The following is a 20,364-nucleotide window of genomic DNA, read 5'->3' on the forward strand; positions in this document are numbered from 1 at the left end:
CCCGCCCACGTTTCGGGGTGGGAGAGGCCGCGACTTCATCTGGCTGGAGTTTCACGGTACTTTCTCCCGGATGCCTGTTAGATCACAACACTGGAGTAGAGAGCACTACTGTTCAGAAATTAAAACTGTTAAAAGGCTCAAACTAATTCCATAATATAACACTATGCATCAATATCTCTTCCCTTTGTGCTTAGAACTTTTCAATGCGAAGTGCTGTCGCTGTGCACTGTGACTCCATGTCGCTTCAAGCGCATCATTCTGCGCACGAAATGCGCATAAGCGTTTCGTGCCGCTTGGAGCCTTTCATATTACAATACTTTTAAGCAACGAAAGTTTATTGATAGCTTTAGTTGTTCTGTCCTATCTATCATATGTTGCTGCTTCATTAAAAAGCTGCGCTTAAAATTTTAAAAGAAATGTTTTTTAATTAAATAGTAGCCTATATATTTTGTCTGTTTTTTGTTTTACAAAGTTAGGAAAATAATGTTTAAGTCAAGCTTAAAAGCCTTTCTCAAAAGAATAATCACAGTCTCTTCCCCACAGTCAAGCATACAGATACAGTTTATTAGGTAATTCAGCACTTTTTTGAATTATTATTATTTTAGTATCGGATTGGTACTCGGTATCGGCCAATACTGAATCCCAGGTATCGGAGGCAAAAAAGGCGGATCGTGCCACCCTTAAGCAGGGTGTTCAAATACTTATTTTCCTCACTGTATATATATATATATATATATATATATATATATATATATATATATATATATATATATATATATATATACTGTATATATACACACATAAATATACATACATATGTGTGTATACAGTATAAACACACACAGACATATATATGCACACACACAAACATAGATAGTTAGAAAGTACAAAAATAATAATAATAATAATAATAATAAGGAATACTAATATAATAAAACAAAGAAGTATAAAGTATCAATCACAATGCTTTATGGGATTGGGCAATCATTGCTGAGCTCTTTAGCAGAAATCTCCGTTTCCACGGTAACAGTGTTTTCTCTGGATATCGGATACTGTAGTTCTTCACTGGAAATTTGTCTATTAAACATAGAAATCACACTGGCATGTGGCTTATATAGACGCATACACAATCATTCAACATCCTCAGACTCTAAGCTTAAGGTACACTACATCCTGTCTTGAAAGGATACTGCTAAAAATCAATCAACCCCTATGGAGAACATAGTTTTACTTCCGGAACCCGCCTGTTACGCTCCATACAGACAGGAAAGAGCGTGTGCCTTCGTCCTGTGTGACAAGCCACACCCAAAGGTCCTGATGAAGGTAGAGGACCCGTTTTATTTAGTATCTCTCCTCTCATCACCCACATTCATCTTGTTCAGACAACTTGCTCCAATCCATAAAACAGGCATTAATATGAAGCTATCATCCGGCTAAGAATTTTCATTTTAACTGACAAGGTGCCCCATTCATCACTGGTGGCGTCTCTATGTGCTCTCTGACTGCTGGAGAGAGATACAGGGAAGCTGCCCAGAGCCGGAGAACAAAAATGCAGCTAAGCCTCTTCAGCCATGGCCTACAGAGAACAGACGTCTCGGACCCGCTGTGGGCTTCACAATACCTGCAAAGAGCATTCATGTCTGTGGGAACACTGTTGGCTTTTCGGGCGGGGGGGGGGGGGGGGGGTTGGAACAGACACCATCTGAAATGCAACATCTGAGAATGTCTATTCTACACTTTTGTGCTTTTGTATTTTTCTCACTCAAGCTCACTTAGACAAGGTTTCTTACACCAAAAACAGCTGTAAATTTAGTTTCACAACCATCATCTCGCCAACCCCATGTTAAACCATTTCAACTATTTTTTGCCAGTGCAGAAAGCAAATATACACTGGAATTTGTCCATGATGTGTTTTCATACATGGTTGTTTAAGAAATGAAAACCTACAGTTAAACAGCTTCCATCAGTTAAGAACTGTTGCCAAACATATAGCACGCTAGAAACATAATAATCGCTGCAATAACGATCTAATCATAGATTATTTGCCTAAATCCAAACTGCTACTTTTTTTAGTGACCTGCTAACATAGGCGTATTGGGAAAAATAGCATTTATCAACATTTCTGCAAACCTCCAAATACGCTAACACAAACAATTCTATGCAGTTTCCAGTTAAAATGAACACTAGAGGCAGTAAAACACAAACAACTTTTATTACTTTTCACACACATTATAATTACATATTGATTAATAAAGGCTTATTTTTGCATGTTTCCTTGCACAACACTATATTATGACCTCAAAACACTTTTAACATAAGGCAGGATTTGTAAACTAATACAGTTTGATGTTTGCATCACACATATGGAGCTGGTTATGTGGCTGTTGCTCAGTAGTTCACCCGGTGCCACACTGCACTTTCAGGTATGCGTCCTGTGAAACACGAGGCACGATATGACACGGAACGCAAATGTGTTTCTATCTTACGCATGATTTGGTTGACAGTTTCGGATGGGTTTAGGGGGTTTAGTGTAGGTGGTACGTTATTTCCAAACGTGATTCAACTTTTAGTGCTACTCACTGGGCATTTCATATCTGAACTTCCACGATACGCACAACAACCAATGTATTAAAACATTGCCAAATTCACGTTCGTCTGTTCACTCAGGCCCTGTTTACACAAGAACGCTCGCGGGTGAAAACGTAAAAATATTTTATCAAATGTGCCTTTCGTTTAGACGGCGACGGCGTTTTTGGGGCTTAAAAACGCAAAAAAGTGAAACCACCCTCCAGAGTGGAAATCTTACGCCCCGTTTACACGATGGGAAAACGCAGATATTTCCCTGCGTTTTGGCCTGTCATTTACACGAAAACGCAGTTTTTATCCCAGAAAACGACTATTTCTAAAAACTCCGGCCAAAGTGGAGATTTCTGAAAACGCCGGTTACGTGTTGCCGTGTCAACTGGGAGAAACGGGGTTTTAGGTTCTCAAACGACACATTATGCGCCAGAAAATGCTTACGTCATGTGAGCGCCCTATGTTTAGAGTTTGTTTGGCTACTATTTGATCATGGATGCTGTTAAAGTGGTACTCATTTTTACTTTTGTGCAAACGCTTTTGGCCTGTTTGCATTTGCTTCGCTGTCTGTCCACACGAACGAACCTCGTGCCATGTCTGTTGTTTTGAAAGGAACAGGAAGTAGCTCGTGCTATTCGTTGTTGTCGATTTTGAGGATTCTGATTGGCTTGCATGGCTTTATCCTTCTCCCAACACTGCCGGCCATTGTATTCATGCGGGTTGATGTAAACGACAACTTTTTTTGAAAACTATGTTGTGTGCACGATGTTATTTTTGAAAACGGAGGGTGAGAAATATTCGTTTCTCTAAATACCCGGCTATGTGTAAATGTGGCCTTAAAAACGCTCCACCGTCGCATTTCCGTCTAAACGGTAAAAACGCAAAAGTCTGCTAGACAGTGAAGGCACCGATCAGTGCTTCACATTGCCACCTAGCCGTCTGGAGTGCATACTACATTGAATTTCACACACTTTTGCGTCACCGTATGCACGCAGATTTCCCCCCCATAACGCTCGTCTAAACGCAGAATAAAAAGTGATCACTTTTGCGTTTTCTCTTCAGATCGTTTCCGTGTAAACGTAGCCTCAACTCACTAAACATTTCAATTTGAAAGTGTCACGAAACATGTTAGAAGCAACGTAATATCATTTTGCTAAATCTTGTTTTCCCAGTGAGCCTGGGTTGCATCCTGTATATACAGATACATCAAGATTTTCAGAAGAAAAAAAACTACTTTATGCAAAAGCAAACGGCAAGACTTTTATCTGCTTTAAACTCAAATGCATGCAACCTGTTTTGTTTGCAATTCTGGTTCAGTATTTTTTACTGTTTTCTGAGCAGACATTCTGGTTTTTAACTTCCTTTTATTACATTTACATTACATTTATGCATTTGGCAAACACTTTTATCCAAAGCAAAGTATATTGCATTCAAGGTGCACATTTGATCAGGTCTTTCTTTCCCAGGGAATCAAACCAATGACCTAGGCTTTTGACCAAAACAATTATGTGGAGGTCGATGCATGTTGAAACCCTGACGGAAGTTATGTGAAAGATACTTTAAATCAATAAATGGTCTAAGTGCACTAGGGAGGGAGTACAGCACTATATGTCTGCATAATACATCAAACTACTTAAAATGAGATAGAAATATAAAATAGTTTAAAGTCTTAATAAGGAATTCCCGCAAAGACATCTTTGGAGCTCTTGTAGAGCAAAGCGTTTGCGCTGTTGTCGCCACTTCTGTACCTTTGAGGATACGAGCCATTTTCCTTCAACGGAGAGGGACGTAATTCCAACAGACAGCCTCTTTCCGCACACCAAATGTGGAAGTGAAAGGCCATTACTGTATTTGTCAGAGAACTCATTAACGGATTCACATCAGAGGGAAGGACAATATATGCACGCGTGAGGGTTAAATCGAGACAAAGCGAGACGGAGGAATACAAAATGCTGTAAGTGTCTGCAAACGGTCTCAGCTGAACATTAGCACGAGCAGAAGGCCATGGGGGAGAGAGAAGATCCATTTTAATGAGCATCACAACTTAACAAAAATGTTCTCTGTTTCCATTCCTGACAATTTTGCCAATTTCATAGTAAACAAGCATAGAGAAATACTCTCTGACAGCATCGCCTTGATATGGTAAACAGTCTGGCTTTGAAGTGAAGCATCAGATTATACATTGCTGAAGTGAGATTTTTAAGATTATTCTTGTTATATCTAATGATGCAGCTCATGGAAAAATAAATACACTGACATTTGCAGCGTGGAAAATTATTTACAAGGCATCAGAGAGAGAAAGAGAGAAAAAGCTAAATGTTTTCCCCTCGCTTGGCAAAATGACTGGGGCATGGTTGGGGTGTGATATTGGTAAAATATTTATGATGAATACCAGGCGCGGATGCCAGCGGAATCGCAGGACTTCCTGTGGAATGTGTCTGGGCACATACTGTGTGCCAGCCTTCACAATACCCCACCTCCCTCCCTCCGCTCACACTCATCCAGAAACCCTCCCGCACACAGCAGATGCTGCGTTCATCTGCTGCGCTACACAGTAACTGTCCAAATATTGACACACAGCTCCGTCCCCCACTGATTTCTTTTAACCCTTCGCCATTTGCTCGTGACACATTTATATGTCTGCGGGCTTTATTCTGGAAGTTCAGCTGATGCAAAACAAGAAACTGGTAGTCAGACAAAAGTCAGACTACTCAAAAAAAAATTATGTTTTAAGATAAATGAATTCAAGAAAAATTAAACATAAGAAATAAAATTGTATAAAAAGGTAATATATATGCATATATATTATATAAAATATAAATTCAACATTAAACTAATTTTGATTGCAACATTATGAAAGATATCTTTGAAATATGAAATATGAAAATTGACAAATACATGTTATGGTCAATTTTCATTTCATGTTGACTTTAAAGGGGTCACATAACAGGAAATTCGATAAACTATGCAAACGCACTTTAATCCCTCCAGACAATTTATAAAAACTACAAACACAATCTGTAAGAAGGCTTGTTATTCAAAAGATCGAAACGCAAAATATTTCACCAATCATAACAGAGGCTATTTACATAAAGAAGACTTCAAGATAAAGTATCAAAACATGGCTTATGGTCATGTAAAAATATATTTGTTGCAGGAATGCTTGGCAAATGAGTGGAATTCACTAAAAAAAAAGAAGAAAAAAGAAGAAGAAGTGTAGAATCTGGCCACTTTAAAATGCCTTGCAAACATATGGAGGCAGTCTGAGAGTCTTCGCAAAAAAAAAAAAGCATAAACATTTGAACACAACTAAAATCCTGCACACAAGTTCAACACCCGTTCCTCACAGACATCCAGCTAATATGAGTTTATTACTTTTTTTGAGGCACCGCAGCGATTCGGAGAGGCCCGTGTGTTTTTAAGAGCGCTCTGTGGGGATTTCTCAGACGGGTTTGAGTGGGCACTGAAGGGGTAAATCAAGACTGCTGGGCGAGACACACATCTGACAGCGGAGAGAGAGTTCAGAGGAAGACGCTCAGCACACACACTGAGCCAGAGGCTCCCCCAGTCCTGGCCTGAAGCACACTTTCCATCCTCTCTCGCTCGCTCAAAGACTTAGTCTGACCACAGGGTGAGCAAGTCCAACATTTAACACCATCGTAACTGCCAATACAGCAGTGCCTATCATCTTCACATTATGCTATTTGGGGCACAAGATGTCTGGTTTCTCAAATGAACTATATCCACTTCAAAATTTTTAAATACGATGAACTAAAATATTAAAGGTAAATTCAAAATATTAGCAATGACACTATAAGACTATTATATTATATATTTGTCAACAGTTTCTTTTGAAATGTCTATGATTGTATATATTAGTTTAAATTAAGCATTGAATGAATAGTTCACTTCACACACACAAAAACAAATGGTGCCATCATTAACTCACCCTCATGTCATTCAAAAACTGTATGTTCTTTCTTCCATGCAGCACAAAAGAATATGGTCATGCTGTTCTTGTCAATACAAAGTGAATGTTGATTGAGGATGTTGACCCCAAAAAATAGGCACCATAAACAAAACATAAAAGTAGTATGACTACCGTGCTGCACTGAACCTTCAGAAAGGTCAATGGGTTAGTTCAGCCAAACATTCTCATCATTTACTCATCCTCATGTCGTTCCAAACCCGTAAGACTTTCGTTCAACTTCAAAACACAAATGAAAATATTTTAAATGAAATCTGAGAGATTTCTGTCTGACAGTCCAGGCAAACTACCAATTTGATGCTTAAAAGAGTTCATAAAGAGATTGTAAAACTAATCCATATGAATAAAGCTTTTCTGAAGAGACTCGATCGCGTTATATGATTGAAATTAGGCTTCTATTCACATATAAACATTGATTAGCAAATATAAACTGAAGCTCAACCGTATTTGCTTGACGCGTGAAAACAAACCTCATTGGTTCTTGAGGAAGTTCATATGCGTTTTGAAGATAAACGCAAGTCTTACGGGTTTGGAATGATATGAGGGTGAGTAGCTGACAGAATTTTCCTTTTTAGGGTGAACTAACCCTTTGAAATATAGGGCAGAAGTTGTATGGACTATTGTGGACAACAGCGCACAGTTTGTACATTCTGCTAAACATCTCCTTCTGGTCCACAGGTTTGGACCAACATGAGGTTGAGTAAGTCATTTAAATATTTTGGTGTGTATTATACTTTTAACACATGCATGTTTCTACATTCTAGTATTTGAAATCTGAAAAATCCAATAATTATTTTTTTTCTCCAAAATTTGCAGATTCCAGTTATCAGATCCCTGTGGCAATACAGAAACGAGGGTGAGATCGAAACCAGACTGAGATCACGACCTGAGCAGATCTCCAATTCCCCGCGATCACTCCCACCCCTCCGCAGACCTGACTGCGAATCTCCAACCTTTCGATTAACCACAATTTGAACCAAGAGATATCTTCTGTCTCTGTATTTTAAGTATTTGAGCTTTTGTCTCTTAGGTAAAGTTAGAAGAGCACTGCATAGGACAGAGGAAGTTGAGGAGTCATTTCTGTGCCGAGTCAAATATGCAACATATAATTGGCACATCACAAGATGACAATAACAAAGAGATAGATTAGCTTTAACGATCAGGAGATCTATAAAGTTGTAAAATGTTTTCCTGATAACAATAATGACACTTCAACATCATAACTACTAGCTAGTCAACCACAGGAAACAGTTAACCAGTTTCCTGTAATGTAAAATGTTTTCCAACTACAAATATTTTTCAGCTCACTTTATAAATGAGAATCTTGTGAGAAAAGTGTTTTGTTCTGTAAAAAAATAAACCGGTGTATTTTATCCACTGAAATGTTCACTATGTGCTCATATGAACAATTGTACCAATACAAATATGTTACTCATAGCTTAACTGAATTTATATCACAAATTTGGTTTTGTGGTCTTTATATAACTATTATGGTTTAACGCCACAGGGAGAGATCCGCTTACATGTGAGGGTCACAGAGGATTTACAATAAACTAACATCAACAGCTCTCTAAATTTATACCCCAAGCAAATAAACAGGCCGAGGCAGTGGATTGTTTTCCTTCAACATGTGACCAGGTTTATCGTGCGGTATTATAGCAGATAGAAGTGTTTAGCGCAGGATTCCAGTCCAGGAATCCAGACTGATAGACTTCCAGTCTTCCATAAAATTCCGCATCTCAGCATTTTCAAATCGGGTTAATGCTTACATAGCAATAATGTTTTCCCCCCCCTCTCTCTTTTTCCCGAAAGTCTTTAGAATGTATTTAAATGAGAGATTTAGTTAATGAGTTTGGGCAAAGTCTGGAACAGTCTTTTAAGAATTATCATTCTCATTAATTTTCAGAATTACCCACTGTGTTGTGATAGCTGTCATGGACTTTAGAGTTCAATTAACTAAATACTGAGAACGTATATATAATATACGTGCACGCGTGTCTGTACGCATGCAGGACCCACACCCGAGCGTGCATAAGTATGCATGTACACGTTTGTGTGCGCGATTTGTTTTATTACAAATTTCTGCAGTTTACCATTTCATTCTGGGTTTATACGATAAATATGCAAGTAAACAATTCCAAGAAAGCAATCCATGATCCAAGCAAGCAAAGATCTTTTACTTAAGTCTGCATCACAATGCAGCATACATCTGCTTTATGTGCAGTTGTGCTCAAATCGAGACTCTCCGGTAAGAACTAGAGATTACCCACAGCAAAAACATAACATAACGAAAGTTGAAGGGCACACAATGCAGGTGGAATAAATCAAGCCCTTTCAGGGACAGGCACATCAAAAGTGCGTTTCCTGGCTCCTCGTTCTTTTACTTTTGCACCGTAGTAATTATTATATGAGTAAACATTCGTTTTGTTTTCTATCATTTCATCCCGAGGAGTGCCCACATCAGAGGCATAAGTGTTTCATTACGCCTTTATCTGTCCACAGTTCTTGTGAAGCAGGAACAATTAACCCTGCCTTCAACGTGATTGATATAGGCTTTGCTTTCAATTTGTTCCACTACACAGATCATGAAACTCGCAATGTGCCCATCCTTATTGACCTAGACTTTCAAACACAGAGGGCTACAATGAAATGAAAAGAATTAGAAAGAAGAGAGCCGCGCAGCCATGAAATAACATGGGGAAGAGTGAAAAAAAAAATGGATGTGACCTCACAAAACCTCAACTATTTCAAGTACACTTTCTGGAAAGTTGTTTTCTGTTCCACTGAAAGCTATCCTATACGTTTCTGCTCTCCGAGTACTGTCTGAAAGGCGGAGGAGAGCTCTCGAGATGTGGGCATACGCGGTTATGTCGTAAACACAGCTCGCTTGTTCATGAGCAAAATTGAATTTCTATCGCTCTTGCCAAAACCAATCTTTCAAAATGTGAACCCTTGAGCTTAGTTTGTAAATCATTAAGAGGCAATGAAAATGCCTGTTTATAGGTATACAGCTGCTTTAATAAAACAGACGCAAAATACTTAGGGTTTTCAAGTGATTCATGTTAATTGAGAGTTCATTCTAAACTAATGGCATACGGTGTAGACAGACAGACCGGTGAAAGATAGATGATGGGTAGATAGAACGATAGATGTTTATAGTTGTCAAGCAACTATAATATAGTATGTAAAGTCACAAACATGCCCTCAGAGTGATAGAACGACAGAACGTCAGATAGAACGATGGAAAGACAGAATGGCAGAACGTTAGAACGACAGAATTATAGACAGAACGTCAGAAAGACGGAATGATAGACAGAACGTTAGATGGAACGCTATAAAGAGAATGATAGACAGAACATTAGATAGAACGTCAGAAAGACAGAATGATAGACAGAACGTTAGATAGAACACTATCAAGAGAATGATAAACAGAACATTAGATAGAACAATAGAAAGACAGAATGATAGACAGAACGACAGAACGTTAGACAGAATGATAAATAGAACGATAGAACAACAAAATGATAGAACAGAACGATAGAACAAAAGAATGTTAGAACAGAATAATAGAACAGAACGTTAGAACACCAGAATGGAACAACAGAACATTAGAACAATAGATAGATAGAACGATAGAAAGGGAGAATGATAGACAGAACGACAGAACATTACAACGGTAGAACAACAGAATGATAGATCAAATGATGGAATGATAGAATGAAAGAATGATAGATAGAATGATAGATAGAATGATAGAATGACAGAATGGTAGAATGACAGAGCGTTAGATAGAATGATAGAAAGAACGACAGAACGTCAGAACAGTTGTCAAGCAAATATAATAGGGTTAGGGTTAGAGTTAGGGTTAGGGTTAGGGTTAGGGTTAGGGTTAGGGTTAGGGTTAGAGGGCACAATCGTGCATTAAACAACGCTTTCGACTGCAACTCATCTGATCAGAAATTAGACTCTGGACTATCCATCCGATCGACATACAAATATCTCATACGTCACTCAAAAAATACTCTGAAACTACTTTGAAGACTTCTTTAGTCCTGAAGTCCTGAACGCACTGAGAGTTAGTGTGCGTTTACTGTAGCTGATGGCTATAGTGCTGTACAGTATCAATAAGCAATTTGACCTTTTCCCACAGTCTGCTGCTGGAAAGGGCTTCATTTGTCAGGACTGTGAGCTAATTTTAGCCTTTCCCTGACGAAAGACCTGCTGCTACTCCATTACACGGCACGCACCGACGGATATATTATCAATTCAAAAAAGTTTGCCTTTGGTACGTCAAAGCACAGGAAGTGGCAGGAGACACAGAAGTGGCTGACACAGCGTCCTGCGGTGCTGCTTTAGATGAGTGTACCCGGTGATAAGCCTGGGAAAACGCCGGCACAAAAGCAGTCAGTAAATCCCCGCATAGGGGGCTTCTTTAGGTGACGACATGCGTAAGGAATGCTATAGAGAAACACCTCGGCGTGCTGTAGCTCTTTGTGAGACGAGGTGATGGAGGCTTACCTCCATTTACAGCCAAATCACAGCTATGACATTCACTTATTAAAGTGACAGGTGGGGCTTACGCGCCACAAAATTTATTTATCTGGGGTGTACAGCGGGTATCGCGCGCGGTGAGGTTCGAGGACGGTCCGTGCTGAGTTATGCGGCTGTGTTTTCTAGCAGCTCTTCTGCTTAGCTGGAATAATCGATTGTGATTTTGCACGCAAGACTCGGGAACGCTTACTAGGGCCCGTGCAGGTGCGGGTGATCAAATCACAGCTTGATGAGAGGGAAAAAAGAGAAACTAGGTTATTACTACTATTAAATAGCATTCGAATCACATTTAACTTCTGCAATGTGATGCATTACAGAAAATTCAGCTGGTAATGATTATTTCCACACAGGTAATAAGGAACCATCATATTTTGATATTTTGTACAGCACTTTTCACAATACTGTACGCATTGTTTCAAAGCAGCATTACAGAAAATCATAATGATATGTTTAAAATATCTTAAAAGCACAGTATGTAAGTTTCGCCGCTAGAGGTCGCTTATTCAAAACAAGGCGTAGCTTGATGAATGAGCGTGGAATCATCACCTCCACAGCCGATGGAAAGCAATCCGACGGGACTCAGGCAGAAATCATGATCATGGATGATCTAATGTATTAAAGTTTTATTAACGTTACTGTGGTGTGAAGGAGGGCGGGGCTGATGACGGCTGCTCCTTTCATTTTTGTTGTTTATGGTTATTTTACGATTAAAGTTACGTTTAATGTCCACTCATTCTACCCTCATCTTGAACTTTGTTACAGTAACGTTTGATCACTTAAATTCATATTATTTTATTTTATTCTAATAAAAGTGCTGAATTACTACTCATACAGGTCACTTTATTTGACAAATTATTTGGGCAAAACGTTTGCTCGGTGGCTGCTATGAGACACTTGTTGCACATTGCAATAAGCTAGATCGATATTAGAATATCATATTAATAAAAGCTGGATGACTTGTGTTGCTAAATGGCATGAAATAAACTTTAGAACATTCAGTATGGTGGAGAAAATGCTGTATTACTGTTACTACAAATAAAGCTCTTTCTGATTATGTCATGTTAGCCACTTGATAGAAAACATGTGACTCACGGTAAATCAAGAAAACGAGATTCAAACACTAACCCCTGGTTTCACAGACAGGGCTTAAGACTAGTCCTAGACTAAAATGTAAGTCTGAGCTGTTTCCACTGAAATAAACTTGCACTGACTGATCTTAAAAATATATCAGTGCCTTTTTAGTTTTAAGATGCACATCGGTAATGTTTTTTTCTAAGCATGTTTATAAAAATTACTTAAATGTCTTAATTGATCTATGGTCTAATCCTGGCTTAGTGTAAGCCCTGTCTGTGAAACCGGGCCTTAGACTAACCGTGTTGAGCTATATAACAATGATTATTTTTCTGTTGATAAAGGCATCCAAAGAGTTGCTCATCTGTCTTATAAAAACACATAATATATTAAAGCATCTTAGGTGTTTCAATTGTTTGTACGCAAGGAAAATCGAGCGCAACGCAGTTATGCCATCATTGACAGGTGACACAATGACACGGGCATTACACTGGATAAAATTGTGTATATCTCTGGATTTAAAGTTTGAAATATTTAGAATAAATGTACACAAATCAACAAAATATATATAACGTTGTTTTAGTGGTTTTGGGATATTTTAATCCAAAAATCGTACATATTGTCTTCATACCATATAGAGGCATTTAGCAGATTTACATTTTGTAATGATATAAATAATCAAGCAGCTGAGATTTGCTATATACATATTGTATATTGCTTTACTTGAGGATACTGTACGAATGTGGATAAAGTTGGATGTACTATATAAATACATATTTTGTCATTCTATATATATATATATATATATATATATATATACACATACATACATACATAGACATATATATTGTACATACATACATACATATATACCGTACACACACATACATATATATATATATATATGTATGTATGTATGTATGTATGCATGTATGCATGTATGTATATATACATACAGTTAATTTTACAATGATATAAACAATCAAGCAGTTTTAATATAGACTAGTATTCAGGAAAAACAAGGGTAGCCTAACTGTATATGAGTGATAATACATATTGCTAACAAAAAAAAAGACAACTTGCATCCAAATGTAATCCAAATGTTTTCAATGTAGAGAAAAGTAGCAACATCTTCAAATCAAAATGATAATGTCATTGTTCAGTGTGCGCAAATATGTGCAAAGCCGAACCCAAATCCAAGTACGCAATGCACTTAAATGCATTTTCTTCGCCAATGCACATATAGGAGGATTACACATGTATTCTGGAAGCGCTGTAGTGTTTGTCCGGGCTCAGAAGTGCTGCTGGAACACTAGAGGGGGCGAGTAAAGGGCAACACTTGCTGCTAGCATTAGATGATCGCGGCACAGCCAAACCAAAGAAGCAGATGGGAGTCAGCGGGCAGAACATCTGTCTTTAGAGCCAGATACTAAATGAAGGTCTTAAAACCACTGTGGACATTAAACGCGTAGAAGGGGAGCTCGGGTTTTACCGCAGCCGCAAACCATAACAAAACCTGTGACATTCAGAAGCAACACTTTAGAGCATGACCATCTCTGATCTCTTCTTTCTAGTATAAAAAGGGGCGTATGTACTGCCTACAGTCCTTTGAAATATAAAGGCCTTCAATATCTGCATTAATGTATAGAGAAGTTAGCATAGAGCATAGAGTAATCAGCATAGAGTAACCGGGGCTAATTGTCACAATTATACGTCCAGTTACACAGTTTTAAATGGTCTTAAATTGGAATAATTTAGTGAATTTCTGTCCTCCACACTAAAATATCAAATATCATCTTATTTTTACTTCTTTAAGAAAACAAGTGAAGTGAACACAATAAAAACAAACTGAGTCAGAAAGTTGTCAATTATTTACTGTTTGAATTTTGCTGAAAAGCCTGTAATTGGTCATATAACTGGCAGTTCAAATGTGACAACTTACCCCATTAAGTGCTTTTGGGGCACATTGTCACAAAAGATTAACATATGCTGAATAAATATTTTTCTTGAAAAAAAAAGGTGGAAATGTACTTGTACTGTAGTAGAAACTACAACCCCGTATAAGTATAAACTGTAACCCCGTTTTCTCAATTGAAATTTCTAAAGCAGACTTTCAAAAGTTGCAAATAAAGATAACCATAATCTTAAACAGACACAAATTAAAAACTCTACATATAGGGGTGTAACAGTTCTCAGTAAAAAATTAATGTACAAAAAATTAATCGAACGTACCGTTCTCCAACGTGGTTTATCTCAAATCCGATGATGCATATGTACTAATATGGTTTGTTGAAAATAACATTGCGTAAAACAGACAGACAGAGTTAGGCTAATGTATGTTTCTGTCGATGGATACGCATTCTGGCTTCCCCTAAACTTTGTTCAATGCAAGTGTCGTATGCTCTAGTATGACCAGTCATTTACGCCGTAAACACCCGGGGGAGTTGATAGCACGCAAGCACAGGTGAGACTTGAACAGTTGCTATCTGTGTTTAAAGGGATACTCCACTTTTTTTGAAACTAGGCTCATTTTACAACTCCCCCAGTTGAGTTTTACCGGTTTCGAATCCATTCAGCCGATCTCCGGGTCTGGCGGTACCACTTTTAGCATAGCTTAGCAAAGATCATTGAATCAGACAAGACCATTAGCATCTCTCTCAAAAAATGACCAAAGATTTTCGATATTTTTCCTATTTAAAACTTGACTCTTCTGTAGTTACATCGTGTACTAAGACCGACGGAAAATGAAAAGTTGCGATTTTCTAGGCTGATATGGCTAGGAACTATACTCTCATTCCGGCGTAATAATCAAGAAACTTTGCTGCCGTACCATGGCTCCAGCAGGCGTAATGATATGACGCAGCGCCTGAAAATAGTCTCCAGCTCGGTAGACTATAGGGTCGACTATTTTCCGGCGCTGCGTCATATCATTACGCCAGAAAAAGTGGAGTATCCCTTTAAACTAAACTCATTTCAGCCTTGCCAACTTAAGCATTCAAGCACAAGAAGACACCGCACTCATCTGCGGTCACTCAGACAGCACGCAAATATGGAGTTCTCTTTCAAGTCTTATGCTTGAATGGACAAATTCACACAAAAAAAAAAAAGTCAACATGCCTGTCTTGGCGAGTATCCTAGCAAACAGTCAGTTATGTCTTAAGTGTACATAAACAGTCGAGAAAGACAATGCATTTGTATCAGTATCAGTATATTGGATCAGTGCATTGTCTTAAAGTGACAGCAGCCATATATTCCTGCTGGCTGTGTTTTTAATGTTAATCAAACAACAAAAGACAAGGGAATTACTCACTGCTGTTGACTGAATAGGTTTTGTAACTTTAATAATGATTAATCTTTTAATTTATACAGTAAAGATTATATGCAATGTTGTTTTACATTTGATTATTCAATTTCAGTACCTGAAAACTACTCTTAAATATCTGAAAAGCACCTTTTATTTTGTTTGTATTTGTATATTATATTTCTGTATTGTATTTATTTGTGCTGTTGTTTATAGTTAGATTTTGTTTTTTTACAAACAATAGCTTGTTTTCCCCGAACATTGCACATACCGAACCGTACCGAAACCATGACCCTAAAACCGTGAGTAATTTGAACCGTTACACCTCTAATATATACACACACACAAAGGCAAAAAAGAAAAAGGTCATTTAGTGATTCAGTGCAACATGACTGATCCATCAACCAATTCATTGATACGTCCAAAAAGGACATGGGCACATGCAAAAACCTCAGCTCAAATGTAGAGATGTATACATCACAAAGGCTCTCACGCCATGAGCCGTGCAGTAATGCATCGAGAGACTGCACGATTACCTTTGCGGGATGCATCTTCTTTATGTCTGTGTCTCTGCTCTGACCTTCACAATAACAGAGACGAGTGGCGGCTGGCGAGAGCCGCTGTAATCACTGCACAACACCAGCCACAGATGGAGGCTGGAAATCCCTCTTAATTGTGATAAATACACATCAGAATTGCTTATTTGCCTCCATCCCATACCGCGTTCGACGCCGGCGAATCAACGGGTGGAATTGCTGCGTCCTTTGTGTGATGGTATAGCTCAGCTTGGGCTGTCTGCCTCTCCAGCATTCAGAGAATATCACCGCTTTTGTTTCGCCCATAAACATAAGCATATCTCACACTTGGTGAATTTGAAATAATCACAGTGCACTGACACTCCTAAACGTTTAGTTAGACGCTGATATTCATAATTACACATCAAAGGATTAATATAATGAACAGCTACAAGTTGAAATGTAACTTCAATAACAAACAAGCCAATTTTTCAAAGTGAAAAATCATTTTTCATGCTTAGTTGACGTGAAGTTGACATGTTCTGAGGTACACTCCAATTTTAAACAGCATTTTTATCATGTTATTATAATCATTATGCATGCACCTTTTATGAGCCCATATGTGACCCTGGACCACAAAACCAGTCACATGGGTCAATTTTCTGAAAAAAAAAGTATACATAATCTGGAAGCTGAGTAAACAAGCTTTCCATTGGTGTGTGGTTTGTTAGGATAATACAATATTTGGCTATTTGAAAATCTGGAATCTGAGGGTGCAAAAAAATCGAAACATTGAGAAAATCGCCTTTAAAGTTGTCCATTTATGTTCGATATTGTGCTGCATTCACTCACAAAAATAAATGTTTTAAAAATTTACGGTAGGAAATTTACTAAATATCTTCATGGAACATGATCTTTACTTAATAGCCAAATGATTTTTGGCATAAAAGAAAAATCGATAATTTTGAACCATAAAATGTATTGTTGGCTTTTGCCGCAAATATACCCGTGCGACAAATGACTGGTTTTGTGATCCAGGGTCACATATTAGTTTAGAAAAATAATCAATGGCGAAAAAACTAAAGAAATACACTTACCCTTATATATTCATTCATTCACATGTTTAACCTAAAATGGAAGCGATATGCATCACATACAGCATCTTGTTAATGGACCTGTTGATATACAACCCATTAGAGAGACGATACTTTATAATGCAACACCAAATAAACCCCAAGCATTTCACAGAGCCACAGCTCCGGTCTCAATCTATGGATCCACTGCTGCACCATAGGAGAGGAAATGGAACAATTTAGCACTTTTGTTTGCTCACAGTGAGGGAGGGAGGCATTGCTTTCTTCAACACAAAGCCAACTTTGTGTTTAGTGTTGTGTATAAATTCACGCCAACCAATCTCTCTCTCTCCCTGTGAATTCTCGTCCAACTCCTTCAGAGTTGCTTCGCCCAACAGCACAATCCCTCCCTTCCCAACACTTACTACAGCAGGAACCGGCGCTAGTAAACAGCACTGCATTAAAAAAAATAAAACTCCCAAACCTCCCCTTAGAATTTCAGCCCTAGTGTTATTCGGTTCAACTCTCAAGTGGAGCCACATAACGAATCACAGAGTGCAATTTAGCCCTTCAGAATGCCGTTCGGAAACAGGTGATAAAGGAAGCACTCATGCACTGGCTATGAAGTTTCACCTGCCTCAAAATTAATTCCATCTTCAAGATTCCTATCTCTGTGATATGCTCGGAATGGCACACAAATCGCTCCCGCCAGAAAGATTACTGCAGACTGACTTAGCATAAACATCTCCTGCTGTTATGACTGGCAGGGGGTGGAATATAATTCTAATGTCGTGGCCTATTTAGACGTAGGTGCATTCGCGTAATCTGCGCGTTCCGAGTGGGAATTAGAAAATAATCGAGCTCGATGAGAGTTAAGTCAAGCTTGCTAAACGATAACCATTCGTAGTCCGGTCAGGCACACAATCGTGTGGAGTTGCACACTACAGTATATGAAACGGGCCGTGTTTACATTGTAAAATGTCACTGGCTCTACGGCTGATATTTTGTACACACACTGCAGGTGAATTATTGCATACAATCTAACATTAGTTTAACAAGCTGTACGCTGCACGCAGTCACACGCAGTACGGCGGGAATCGGTGATGCCTAATTCAATACTCATAAGAGCTAAACCGAAAAAAAATATACCTAAAAACACCTATTGTTTGTATGAGTAAGAACTAGCGATGCCATTTGTCATGTAATCACAAAAGACTAATGCATATGCAATAAAAAGCTTCGATAATAAAGAAAAATACAATAAAATAACATGCACAACCTGACTAGAGTTAATAAGATCCTGAGAGCAGCTTATCATAAAAGTAATTTCATAACTGCAGATTTATTTACACCTGTGATCTAACAGCACAAGACAGATGCATATGCAATACTCAAAGAAAATTCCCATAAAACAACAGCCTTTAAGCACCAACCTAACTACTCTATATAAAATGTAATCGTAATAAGATTTCAGATCTATAGAGCAACCGATTCTTATATTATTTTCAATACTGCAGATGATGACATAAATATGCACACTTACATGTAAAAGTCCTCAAACTGCCACTTGATGCTTTATGCAATATGCACATCAAAATAGTCACAATTTCAGATCTGCAGATTAACAAGTAATTTTATAATAGTGCACCACATGTGTTCTAAGCACATGCAGTAACAACATGTTTAATCAGTTTTATATCACAATTTCAGCTCAATAAATTATGACAGCAATGTAATAACTACAGATTTATTTTAGTGGCATATTTCTTTATTTACAAAGCATTTCTGATATCATGCATTACTTCCTCAAACATCCGCTTTATGCACATTATGCACAATTTCAGATCTATAGATCTGACAAATGAATTTAGTGCACCACCTGAGACACAAAACATCTGTTTTTTAACATGCACCCTGTTATATATTCATATATCACAATGTCAAATCTATAAATTAAACTAATTGTGATAGCAATCGTGCACCTGTCATGTAGTGTAAAACACCATTCCAATGTAAAGCTACTCAGTTCTATCATCTAACATACTCTTAGTCTTGTGATCAACTTCGACTGTCATATTCAAAGTGCAGATTTAGTTCTCATATTTCAATCCACATCAAGAGCTGTAATACAGGACTCAAACCCACATCAATCTCCATCGAAACTTCCTCAAACAGCAGCCTGATGCACACTATTTCACAGCAGTAAACAGTGTGTTTTACTCAGATTGGCCTAATGCCGCGAAAACAAACGCAGAGCGGATACAACGCTGCAACATGGTCATGTCCGAAATGTTCACAAATTTCCCGCGAAACCTTCCAGCAGCGCGAGACACGCTGAACACATTCAACGGTCATGTCCTCTGTCCACCAAAACACACACTCTCACAGGGAATAAACACACACTCGCCGCTTCTGTCAGCGTGTATACCTGTTACCCAACCCCTCACACACACACTCCTGCGGAAAGGGCAAAGTTTCCCATCTCAGTCCAAAATGCCCGTCAGCGCACGCGTTTCCACAGACACACAACAAACCGAGCGTTTACCGTTCTCTTCTGGAAGGGTCTTGCTGAATGCTGGGCTTGGTGGGCGCCATCTTCCTGCAATTATTAATTACACTTTTTTCTTCCAGAATTCACGCGACGAGCAGCTGACAGCGGAACCGGGAGCATTTAAGCAACGCCATCGGTGGTACCGGAGCGCTCGTGCCCGTGTCTCCGTGCGTTAAGACGCGTTCAGACGGGAGCGAGACCAGCCGACGCTGAGATCCAAAGGCATGCCAATAAAGTGAGAGGAAACCCGGGGACGCTCGTGCGATCCGGCGGCTGTCCTCGCGGGGTAAACGAGAGCAGGAATCAGCGCACGAGACGGGCATTTACATCACGATGTGCCTCTCGAACACAGCCGCTTTTCCCTTGTATGTTTGTCCGCATTTTCCAGCTTTTTCCTGCTTCTCTCTCCCTCTCATCTCCCTCTCCTGCCGACGCAACAACGCCACTCAGTTGTAGTTGGAAATAGTTGGAGTTTATTGGGAATACACAGGTTGTTTTTGATGCACCAACGAAGACATTAGCGGAAGCAAATCATGAGAGCTTTTAATCGTTTGCATGCTGATGTTTGCATTCATATTTTTTTAGAAACATGTGGAATGATATGATTGACAGCTGTCAAAATCAACTCAAATGCTAAATCGAGGTTTAAATTAATTTGAGACTAAATTATTTTGTACCATATACTGTCAAAGCACTAAGAGTGAAAAATAAAACGTATTTATTTATTTGATTTTAAT

The 20,364-nt window shown here is 38.6% G+C and overlaps 1 protein-coding gene across 1 annotated transcript in view; it reads right to left on the minus strand.

Moving 5' to 3' along the window:
- The window catches only part of npas3 (neuronal PAS domain protein 3), a 320,695-nt gene extending 300,573 nt beyond the window's left edge, over positions 1–20,122 (minus strand). The window contains exon 1 of the mRNA XM_081394441.1: positions 19,622–20,122. Coding sequence (XP_081250567.1) covers positions 19,622–19,671 — 50 coding nt within the window. The 5' untranslated portion in view covers positions 19,672–20,122. The remainder of the gene's footprint in view (positions 1–19,621) is intronic.
- Positions 20,123–20,364: the final 242 nt, after the last annotated feature.

Source organism: Scardinius erythrophthalmus, assembly GCF_964197995.2.
Source record: "Scardinius erythrophthalmus genome assembly, chromosome: 19".
NCBI classification, from domain to species: domain Eukaryota; kingdom Metazoa; phylum Chordata; class Actinopteri; order Cypriniformes; family Leuciscidae; genus Scardinius; species Scardinius erythrophthalmus.